The following is a 12,217-nucleotide window of genomic DNA, read 5'->3' on the forward strand; positions in this document are numbered from 1 at the left end:
AGCAAAAAGGGTGATGAGTCTGTGGAATTAATTGTCACATGTGGCTGTGGTGGCCAAGCCATTTGGTATATTTAAAGTGGAAGTTAATAGGTACTTGATTGATCAGGGTGTAAGAAGGTTACAGAGAGAAGGTAGGAGAATGGGATTAAGAGGGAAAATAAATCAGCCATGATCAAATGGCAGAACAGACTTGATGGGCCAAATGGCCTCATTCTTCTCCTATGTCTAATGGCCTTACGTGAGCTAGAATAGGAGCCTAAAGATTCATACTCATTGATTCAGGAGCAGCCTCTTTCCCTCTCCCATCAGATTTCTGAATGACTCATACCTCAATCAGTTCTTTATTTTATACCATTTATTTATTTTTGTAGTATATAGGTTTTTATGTCTTTACATTGTACAGCTGCCACAAAACAATTATGTTCCTATCATATGTCAATGATCATAAATCTCATTCTGATTACGTAGGACTTCTATATCAACCATCAAGTTTGTAATTCTGCAAGGATAGAAGAAATTCTATATCTGATTATTGGCAATTAAGTAAATCTATTGGAGGAATTCTGTTTGCAAATTCATCTGGAACAGTAACTATAGCATATTAATGTTTACACTTAAAATATAAGATGAAAAATTGTCTGAAAAAACATAGAACAGTACAGGCCCTTCAGTCAATGATGCTGTGCTGACCTTTCAACCTACCCCAAGATCCCTCTGTTCCTTGACACAACACAGAACCATGCCATTAGCTTTGTACTCTGCCGTCAAGTTCAACCTTCCAAAGTGTACACTTCACACATTCCTGGATAGCATTCTACTCTATTCTCAATCCCACACTGTCTTGTTAATATTGTATTGAAACTTACGACAAGCTTCTAAACTATCCACTACATGACTAACCTCTGTGTCATCTGTAAATCTGCCCTTCCACTTCCTCATCTAATTTGCTTATAAACATCATAAAGACTAGGGGTTGCTGAACAGATCCTTGTGGAATAATGCCAGTCATGGGCCTCCAGGCAGAAATGCTCCATCTACGACCACTCTCTGCCTTCTGTGGGCAAATCGAATCTATGCAGTCAAAATTCCCCAGATACCATGCCTCCTGAATGAGCCAAGTATGGGGAACCTTATCGAATGCCTAACTAAAATCCATATACACAACAGAAAACCAATAAAATAACCCGTGCTTTCAAATCCAATAAGCTCTCAACCATGGTAAATTGGTTTATTATTGTCACACGTACTTACTGATGTACAGTGAAAAACTTATCTTCCATACTGTTCACACAGATTAATTCATTACAAAATTGCATTCAGGTATATAGTACAAGAGAAATCAATAACATAATGCAGAATAAAGTGTACAGTAACAGAAAGGCTGTGCAGGTAGACAATGAGGTGCAAGATCATAAAGAGGTAGAACATAAGGACAAAAGTCCATCTTAGGGGACCATTCAATAGTTTTACAGTACTGGAAGAAAAGCTGCCCTTGAGCTTGGCGGTTTATGCTTTCATGCTTTTGTATCTTTGGCCCAGAGGAAGGGGAGGAAGAAGAGAGAAAATCAGGGGTGAGAGGGATCTTTGATTATGTTAGTTGTTTTACCAATGCAGTGAGAAATGTAGACTGAATCCATGTAGAGAAGATTGGTTTCAGTGATGTGCCTCAGTTTAAGTATGAGAAGCCATTGTGGAACTGCTCAATGCCATTAACTCACCAATATTCAACAGAGGTTTGACACAAGGGGTTAAAGGTCAGGAAACAATATCCTTGATAAAACACCTCATGGCCAGTCATAGAAAAATGCCACAAGTTTCACGACTACCGCTATCCATCACAATGCCAGACTACCAATGTGAGAATCATCTATCTCCTCATTGCTGGAAGCAGCAAGCAAATAGCATGCAACTGCAAATAAATGACAATTATGCTTTAACCCATTGCGAAAATGAAGGCTGCTAATAGTTTCCAAGCCCTCAATCACACAAAACCCACAGCCATAATCTGGTATGAAAACTTTACATGGTGCAGTCCTAATTGTTGTATGGCCTGACTAGAAGAAGTTAAAGGAAAATTTTTTTCCCACAATTATTGCTGGACAAGGAGCAGGGATGTTCTACTAGGCATTCAAAATGTTCACTGAACACTTCCTATTCTTAAGTCACTGCAGAATATTCTTTTTGCAAGTGTGTTTCACTACAGACTGAGGAACATGACCTAATATCAAATTCTCTCAGCTTCTAATCAGACGGACACAGCCGAATACAAAGCATCACTTTAGTGACGTTATGCTATTACGATCATCATCTCCAAATGCTCTGCCTATTCCTGCCTCCCATATTCACTTCAACTCTCCGCAGATTCTATCACTCACCTACATACTAGGGTCATTTTACAGAGGGCAATTAACTTACCAATTTGCCTGTCCTTAGGACATGGGAGGAAACTGAGACATTTGAAGGAAATCTATATGATCACCGAGAAGATGTGCAAGCCCCACACAACTGCACTAGAGATCAGGAATGAACCCAGGTCAATGGAGCTGTGAAGCAGCAACACTACTACATGTGTCACTGCATTGTCAGTAATAATAGACCATAGAACAGTACAGCACAGTACAGGACCTTTGTCTGATGCAGTTGTGCCGACCTTTTAACCTACTCCAAGATCAATCCAATTCTTCCCTCCCACATTGCTCTCCATCTTTTCTTCATCTGCGTGCTTACAGAAAAACAAACAGTTTCGGAGAATAGGCAAAAAAGTGGCAGATACACTTTGGTAGAAGAAATAAAAGGGTTGACTATTTTCTAAATGGACAAAAAAATTCAAAAATATGAGGTGCAAAGGGACTTGGGAGTTCTTGTGCAGGATTCCCTAAAGGTTAATTCGCAGGTTGAGTCAGTGGTGAGGAAGGCAAGTGCGATGTTCAAAGGTTCAAAGGATCACTTATTATCAAAGTATACAAGTCCTAAATTTCAAGAGGACTAGAATATAAAAGCAAGAATGTTGAGTCTTTATAAAGCATTGTTGAGGCCTCACTTGGAATATTGTGAGCAGTTTTGGGCTCCTTATCTTACAGTTTGTAGAAAGGATGTGCTGACACTGGAGAGGGTTCAAAGTAAGTTCATAAAAATCAGAATTGAATGGCTTGTCATATGAAGAGCACTTGATGACCCTGGGCCTGTATTCACTAGAATTCAGAAAATTGAGGGGTGACCTCATTGGAACCTATTGAAAGGTGAAAGTCCTTGATGTAGTGGATGTGGAGAAGATGTTTCCTATGGCGGGAGAGTCCAAGACCAGAGGATACAGCCTCAGAATAAAGGGGTGTCCTTTTAGATTGGAGCTGAGGAGGAATTTCTTCAGCCAGAGTGTGGTGAATCTGTGGAATTTGTTGTCACAGGTGGCTGTGGAGGCCAAGTCTTTAAGTATAGTTAAGGCAGAGGTTGATAGATTCTTGATTCGTCAGAGCATGAAGGGATATGGGGAGAAAGCAGGAGATTGGGGCTGAGAGAAAAATGGATCAGCCATGATAAAATGGCACAGCAGACTCAAGGGGCCAAATAACCTAATTCTACTCCAATATCCTATGATCTTACCTTAAAATTGAAATTTGCCACTGGATTCAGTGAAGACCATTTGTAGAGTATATTGACAGATCCACTGCTCAGCACTGTTGGGCAAGTTCTGCATTGTTGTTGATTAAGTTCCAGACTTCGATGTTTGACTACACACTTTGGATTTGCTTCTACTTAACTGGGTAAATCCAAATTGTCCTGAAAAGACCTTTACTACTCACTGAAAGGCAGGGGGAAATGAGCCAGTTAATGTTGAAAAATATCAAGTCTGTGCCAAGGACAGTTCCAGCTAGCAACGCCAAATTACACACTGATCAAATTTTGTCATAATGGTCAGGCAAATAGACAATGGCATGGAATCATCTTTGATAAATAAGATTAAGAAATAAAAAAAGAACAATCTAACTAAATTAGCAGGCTTGGGTGTTAAGTGACTTTCTGTTGTTACTATATTAAAGATTAAAAGCAAAAGTGTCCATTATTTTCCAGAAAAGTGTGACGCAGAGGGAAATGTGGTTGAATGGGCCACCATGGTAGCATAGCAGCTAGAACAACAGTATTACAGCTCAGGCTGTTCCAGAATTTGGAGTTCAATGCCAATGCCATTCTATAAGGAGTCTCTGTATGTTCTTCCCATGGAATGCATAGGTTTTCCCCAGATGCTCTGGGTTCCTCTCACAGTCCAAATAAGTACTGGGTAGGTTATTGGTCATTGATCCCTTGATTAGTCTTGGTTTAATCAGGGTTGTGGGGTTGCTGGAGTGGTGTGACTCAAAGGGCAGGAAGGGCTTACTCCAAGCTGTATCGTTAAATAAAAATAAAACTCATGGACGTAAGCACTATTCAGTGATACTAAAATAACTGAGATAAAGATACAATCATTTTATGACAATTTCAATGCACAGTTGCCAACTTCTGGTAAAGTCCTGTTGAGACAGCAATACTTGCCCAGCATTCTTGCTTTACTGTAGGTGATAGTTCAAAAGAAAATTACTTTCTTACTGTTGGCAAGTAAGGTGGTAAAGGTGCAGCTACTTACTGCTATATAAACAACAACTTCAGATGGGTTTGCAGCTGTGATTACTCTCATAAAGTTATCCTACTAAGGAACTGGATCTTTTGTTTTTGTTTCCTTGTGCCCCTGGCTCATTATCATCCATGTAATATTTTAGGCACATGGAGTGCAGAGTTGTCTACAGCATAGAATTGGAACACAGCAAGACAATTCCCTCTTACCCTCAGACGTGTTTATTCGAGTAGATTTTGCCTGAAGTAACACACACAAAGTGCTGGAAGAACTCAGTGGGTCAGACGGCATCTATGGAAAGGAATAAACAGTCGATGTTTTGGGTCAAGACCCTTCTTCAGGACTGGCAAGGAAGGGGGAAGATGCCAGAATAAAAAGGTGGGGATAAGGGCTGGAGAGAAAGGAATCTGATAGGAGAGGAGAGTGGACCTTAGGAGAAACAGAAGGAGCAGGGGCACCAGTGGCAGGTGAGAAGAGGTAAGAGGCCAGAGTGGGGAGTAGGAGAAGAGAGGAGGAGGAGAATTTTTTTTTACTGGAAGGGTGAAATCAATATACATGCCATCAGGTTGGAGGCTACCCAGACAGAATCTGTGGCACAAAAGGAGGCCATAGACCGATGTGTCGGAATGGTAATGGAAATCGGAATTAAAATGTTTGACCACCAGGAATTTCCACTTCTGGTGGATGGAGCAGAGGTGCTTTACAAAGCGTTCCCCCTATTTACGACGGGTCTCACCAATGTAGAGGAGGCTGCATCAGGAGCACCAGATGCAATAGACAATCCTAGCAGATTCTTAGGTAAAGTGTAGCCTCACCTGGAAGGACTTTGCAGTCCCTCAATAGAGGAGGGAGGAGGTGAATGGGCAGGTGCAGCACTTTGGCCGCTTGCAGGAATATGTGCCAGGAAGGAGGTTAGTGGAGAGGGATGAATGGATGAAGGAATCAAGGAGGAAGGAGCCCTGCAGAATTGGAGGGGTGGGGGAGAAAAAGATATGTTTGCTAGTAAGATACCTTTGCAGAGAATGATGTGTTGAATGCAGAGGCTCATGACATAGAGGTAAAGGCAAGAGGAACTCCAACACTGTTAAGGCAGTGGGAAGATGAGGTTTGCGTGAATGTCCAGGAAATGGAGGAGATGTGGGTGAGAGCAGTATCAATGGTGGAGGAAGAGATATCCAGTTCTTTGAAGAAGGAGGATCTCTCTGATGTCCTGAATGGAAAGCCACTTCCTAGGAACCGATGTGGCAGAGATGAAAGATCTGAGAAAAAAAATAGCATTTTTACAAGAGACAGAGCGGGAAGAGGCATAGTCAAAGGAATAAATAGTCAAAGTTCAGGCCGAGACCCTTCATCACGACTGGAAAGGAAGGGGAAAGTAACCTGAATAAGAAGGTGGGGGGAGTGGAAGGAGTATAAGCTACAAAGTAATCAGTGAAGTCAGGTGGGTGGATGCGGGGGGAATTAAGTGAGAAGCTGGAAGGTAATAAGTGGAAAAGATAAATGGGTGAAGAAGGAATCCGGTAGGAGAAGGGAGTGGACCATGGGAAAAAGGAAAGGAAGAGGGTACTCACAGGGAGGTGATAGGCAGGTGAGGAGAAAAAAGAGGTAACAGAGTTCACAGTGGCTCTCCAAGTCCAACATTTTTATAAAATGTCTTTGTTACAATTGCTATACACTGCTGGATATTGAGATCCTTGGCCCTGGAGGAATGCTATTTCATTTAGCTGTATTCATGTATGATTGAATGACAATTTAACTTAAATTTGAATGGCAGAAGAGGTAAGGAGAAGGGGGAGAAATTACCGGAAGTTCAAGAAATTGATGTTCTTGCCATCAGGTTGGGGCCTACCCAAACGGAATATGTGGTGTTGTTCCTCCAACTTGAGAATGGTGTCATCATGGCAGTAAAGGAGGCCATGGACCAACATGTCAGAATGGGAATGAGAATTGGAAAGAAAATAGTTGGCCACTGGTAAATCCTGCTTGTTGCGGATGGCATGGAAGTGCTTGACAAAGCGGTCCCCTAAATTGCATTGGGTCTCACCAATGCAGAGAAGTCCTCATCGGGAGCACCAGATACAGTGGACAACCCCAACAGACTTGCAGATGAAGTGTTGCCTAACTTGGAAGGACTGTTTTGGGTCCTGAATGGAGGTGAATTGGCAGATGAGGCACATCCTCTGCTTGCAGAGATAAGCCACAATGAGGCTACGCTCAGGTTGGAGAAGCAACACCTCCATCATGATGGCATGAATATAGATTTCTCTAACTTCTGGTAATTTCATCCCCTGCCCTCTTCTTCCATTCTCTACTCTGGCTCCTGCCTATCTTCTCACCTGCTTATCACTTACCTGAGGTGGCCCTCCTTCCCTTTCTCCCATGGTCCACTCTCTTCTCCTACCAGATTCCTACTTTAGCCCTTTACCTTTTCCACCTATTACCTCCCAGCTTCTCACTTCTTCCCCCCCCCCCCCCCGATCTCCATCTACATAGCTTGTACTCATTCCCCTCTTCCCACCTTCTTATTCTGGCTTCTTCCCTCTTCCTTTCCAATTCTGACGAAGGTTCTTGGCCCGAAATATCAACTGTTTATTCCTTTTCATAGATGCTGTCTGAGTTCCTCCAGCATTTTGTGTACATTACTCTGGATTTCGATCATCTGCAGAAAGTCTTTTGTTTGGATTTTGCCTGTGTTTTTTTTAAAATCAGCCCCATTTATTTACTATGATACAATGTAATTATGAATGCTCTTATCGTTGACCATTATGGCAGATTTGACTACCAGTCTGAAAGGATGTTGGTTATCTGTCACAAAAATTTCAGGTAACTACACCTGGCTGTACTACATAGATCTCCTAACTTGAAAAGTTCCAAAACCAAGAAAATTCTGGGCAATTTAATAATATATTTGAGACAAAATAATATTACTGGAAATTTGAAATGCAAATACTAGATGCTGGGAATACTCATTGTTAAGACACTGTTGAGTCTGGGAATCAGACACCAGAGAAGCAAAATCCAATGCATTCTGACATTCTAGTTCCTATCTACACTATTCCTACATTAATGCCACATTCCCACAACTCCTCCCTCAGATTGTACCATTCAACTACATACTAGGGACAATTAGCATTGGCTAATTAACCTGTTAACCCTCATGTTTTTTTTTTGGGTGTGGGAAGAAACTAGAGCATCCAGAGAAAAATTATGCAATTATAGAAAGAATGTGCAAACTCTGTACAGACAGCACCAGAGAGCAGGATGGAATCTGAGTCACTGGAGATAGAACACACATAAAAAGCTGGAGGAACTCAGCATGTCAGGAAGCATATATAGAGTCTATAAACAATTGACATTTCAGCCTGAGACCCTTCACAGGACCCTTTATCTAGAGCTGTGGGGCTGCAACTCTGCCAGATATGCTACAGTGCCACTGAATATGTCCAGATTTTCCATTTTAATTCCTCATATAAATCACTAACATCCTACTGCTATGAACATTGTATTAGACAGTCAAAACAGTTTTTTTAAGAGAATTAATCTTTTCATCTAAATTATCTATATTTGGTCCTCAAAAGTCACTACGTATTTTCCTCTGCAAGGAAAACCAAAAATGCTCTAAGGCAACTCTGTTTTGCTACAAAATTCAGGTAAAACTAGCACTTTCACATGATATAGTTTGTGGAAAAAGTACTACAAACAAAATCTGCACTAAGAAAGATAACATTATTCATTCCATCAACCCCAGATCGGTCTCCTGCAAGAGCAAACCAGTCAGTCTTTTAACAACAAGCCCTGCTTTTTTTGTCATCTTCAAACATCTTTCCAATTTCCTTTTGAAAGCAACAATTAAATCTGCTTTCCTTGCAGGCCATTAAGTTATTTCTTCATGACACCTGGCTCATTTCTTGGTCATTTTTAAAATGTGCCCTCTCATTCTCAGCCAATCTGCCAAACAGATACAGCTTACTCTGTTTCTCCTGTTTATCCAAGTGAATGAAATCCCTCATCCTATAATGTATTCTGCTAAATCATTTCTGCACCAAACTTTTGGCTTTCTGTCATACTGTAATCAAAATTGTCTTGAACATTCTAATTGCAGCTAAAGTTGTGTGTTGATTCACTCAAAATATTTAACTTGAGGAACAGCTACATTTGTTTTATATTGGGTTAATTACTGCCTGTAACAGCAATATAAAATAATTAGTAAAAGTACTTAGTAAAAGTAAAAAAAAGAAAGCTTTGTTTGCAATTAAATGGAATTTATTTCTATTCTATCAGAGCAGGAGTTTAACTAGAAGAGTAAGTGCTGGAAAGCAAGGACCTTCTAAACACCTCCTTGCAAGAACGGATAATGGGGAAGTGCGATATCAAATCAAACACATTTTTTTCTTCATAATCACCAACAGACGACGACTGACATGACATCGTTGCACAAATTAAGTGTGATCACATTCTATGCTTCTACGCATTGGAACGAAAGCGCCAATAAACGCCTTACAAAGGAAAGCGACTGAAATATCAGACTTAATGTAAGACCATAACCATCAAAATATAACGTAGCTTGTGCGCATTATCCTTCTTTAAAAAAAAGATAAAAATCAAACCGTGACACACACAGCAATAGCTGCAGCACAGGTGAACGTTACCTTCAGACACTTGAGCGTCCAGTGAATCAAGAGTCGCCATGCGAGCGATCTTTAGAGGCCGGTTGGGAACGTTGCTGGAAGTGAAATGAAGCGAGAGTGGGGGTGTGGAGCAGTGCGTAAGTGAGCGGGGCTCCACTTCCTGGGACTTCATCGTGCGAAGCGAATGTGTTCTCGAGAGGTACTCTGGTGGACGCGCGGCGCGCTCTCTATGGTTATGTCATTCAGGTGAATAGAATGAGGCTCACGAACTATCGCTGTTGCTTCAACTCGAATTATAAAACCGAGCGAAAGTAATGCCCTCACAAATATTTCGATTTCAATATTTAAGCATTAATATTTTCCGTTACGTCTTCGTTGATATTTATTTCAATAATCTACCCCGAGACGGAATTCGCCCACATACTCTTCGTCCATTTATCCCGTCAATGAACGAACCCTAAGAATTAGCTTGATGTTAGTTAGGATTGTTCTGAATCTTTGTCGCAAGTCATTTTGTTTCATATTTTGTTGTTTGTTGAAATACCAATGTAGCAGATTTTTCCCAATATATGTGCGCGTTCCCTTGGGCTCAAAATCCTTCATACCGAAGCCCACAGCAGAAATATACCTCTGAACTTATGTTAGAAATAATCAACAGGTCAGGCAATATATATGGAGGAATTAATTAATGTTTCAATGACAACGACTGAGAAATTTTAAATCCTAGAAAGCAAGGAGGATAAACAGAAAGAATAAAAAATGAGCTTGTGACAGACTGGAAGGTAGGAGAAAATATACGTATATAAAAGTACTTGTCTGCTGATGAAAACTTAACTTAATTTCTCTCTTTTCCAGTTCAGACATGGGTCTGGATTTGAAACATCATGTTTCCTTGGTCTGTAAAATGCTTCCAGCATTTTCAAATTGTAGAATGGGAAGTGGGAGAGATTAAATAGCCAAATGATGAAAGTGCAAGGGAAATGGAGGTGATAAATAGACAGTGAAAATAACAAAAGATTTGTCCTGAGAAAGTGTAAAATGAGAATGGCGGAATCGTTGTTATACTGAGTTTTGACTCGCTATGACCACAATGTTGTAACTTATTTTCAACAATTTTTCCACAAGAATGGAGCTCATCTTCAGAACAAATGGGAAACACATTTTGATTGGGGCTGGACTCCGAAAGCCAGGTCACCAGAACGTCAGTAGTCAAATATAGTATGCAAATAGATCTTTTTTTTGCCCATTTGGAGGCTAAGCAGCATTCTATGGTCAGGTTGTTCACCGAAGCATTGGAGAGGATGGACCTTACTTTCAAGACAAAGGTCTTCTTCCAACCTGCTCAGACTGCATCACGAAGCCCTTCAACAATAAGTAGCTGAGAAATAGTCATTTCCTATATCTGGAAATGCATGTACATCACATCCAGTAGTTCTCTCTTAATATACTCTGATAGTCATGTCCTCAAAGAATTCCAGTGCATTAATCAAACACAATGTTCCCTTCCTGAATCTAGCTGGCCTCCATTCAATCCTTCAAGGCATTCTGTTATTTTATACTTCATTACAAATTACAGCATTCCCATGTACTAATGTTAAGTTAACAGGTGTTAGTTCCATGCTTATTTTTCTTTCTCTTTTTCTCCCTCTCTTTGTGTGTGTCTCTCTCTGCCTCTTTTCTAGTAAAGTTGGGGCACATTGGATATCCTCCAATGCAGAAATCTATATTTAGTATGTTACCACTCTAAGCCACTGAATATGATCTTCCTAACTCAAACTAGATAATCATAGACTTTTAAAGATTATTCCAAGAAAGTAAGTATCCTATTTTCTATTTAGTGCTCTAATATAATTGAGTACCTCAGAGGAAAAGTTAGTGTGAACCTCATTCGTGAAGAATTTCTCTGGATCACAAAGATGAGAAGGAGATAAAGCTAAGAAGTTTCCTTTTGAGGCAGAAATTTAAAAGGGTTGGTGAACCAGATGTATTTTACAAGAGTGATGGTAACATTTCCTGATACCAATTTTGACAACAATTTAACTAAAAATTCAAATTCTTAATTGATTTTTTTGTGATTTGAACATATTAATTGATTATCTTGTTGAAATGCATTTTTATTTACCTCAGTACAAATCCATAGCCATGTAGGGTTATTTGCTGTTTTTTAAATGTGCTTTTGGTGGACTACTGCAAAAGCTAAAGTGATCCTCATGTTAAATTCTGCAAGAGTTTTATTGTCCTTTATAATGATGTCTTTACTGGATAAAGTATTTAATTAAATAATCTCATACGTTTACAAATTAGAAGTTTTAAATATTACGCAGTTTATTATGTTTTCTTTTTGAATAATGTAAGTATTTAATTATGAAAAATACTACCAATAGATTTGTGCAGTTGAAAAACATCACCTAGTTGTTAAGTTTTCAACAAAGTATGAGTCAGAATAGCATCCATCATGTATCCTCCCTTGACAAATAACTTGATTCAATGCATCTTTTCCAAAGAACTATTTTAAAATAAATAGTTGCCAAATTTCCATCATTTTCTTAAATAAACATTAATAATACAAATGGGGTGTAGACTTAATAACCACGGTTCGAAGAACTTATTAATAAAATGAGAAACTTGGCATTTGATTGAAATCGTTCCAAAACTTTAGTTATTTATCATGTACATTGAAACATACAGTGAAATACATAATTTGCGTTAACAACTAACACAACCTACGAATGTAACGGGGCAGCCCACCTATATTGTCACACATGGCATACCCACATTGTTCAGGAGAACATCACAAAAGCAACAAAACAACAGGGAACAAGCCCCTTTTTCCCCCTCTCACCCACCCATACACGTGTATATACACACACACACACAGACACACACACACACACACACACATTTGTCTGCACTAACATACATAAAAGTTTGTTGCTGCTTAATGTGGTTTAAACATTTTTGATAAAGATTGCAACATATTTTA

At 39.6% G+C, this 12,217-nt stretch overlaps 1 protein-coding gene across 1 annotated transcript in view; it reads right to left on the reverse strand.

The window, feature by feature from the left end:
* edaradd (EDAR-associated death domain) overlaps nt 1-9,322 on the reverse strand; it is a 95,272-nt gene extending 85,950 nt beyond the window's left edge. The window contains exons 1-2 of the mRNA XM_063054996.1: nt 9,256-9,322; nt 4,816-4,897 (exon numbers count right to left, since the gene is read on the reverse strand). Of these exons, the coding sequence (XP_062911066.1) occupies nt 4,816-4,897 (82 nt within the window). The 5' untranslated portion in view covers nt 9,256-9,322. The remainder of the gene's footprint in view (nt 1-4,815; nt 4,898-9,255) is intronic.
* Between the last annotated feature and the right edge of the window lie 2,895 nt (nt 9,323-12,217).

Source organism: Mobula hypostoma, chromosome 8, assembly GCF_963921235.1.
Source record: "Mobula hypostoma chromosome 8, sMobHyp1.1, whole genome shotgun sequence".
Taxonomy (NCBI): Eukaryota; Metazoa; Chordata; class Chondrichthyes; order Myliobatiformes; family Myliobatidae; genus Mobula; species Mobula hypostoma.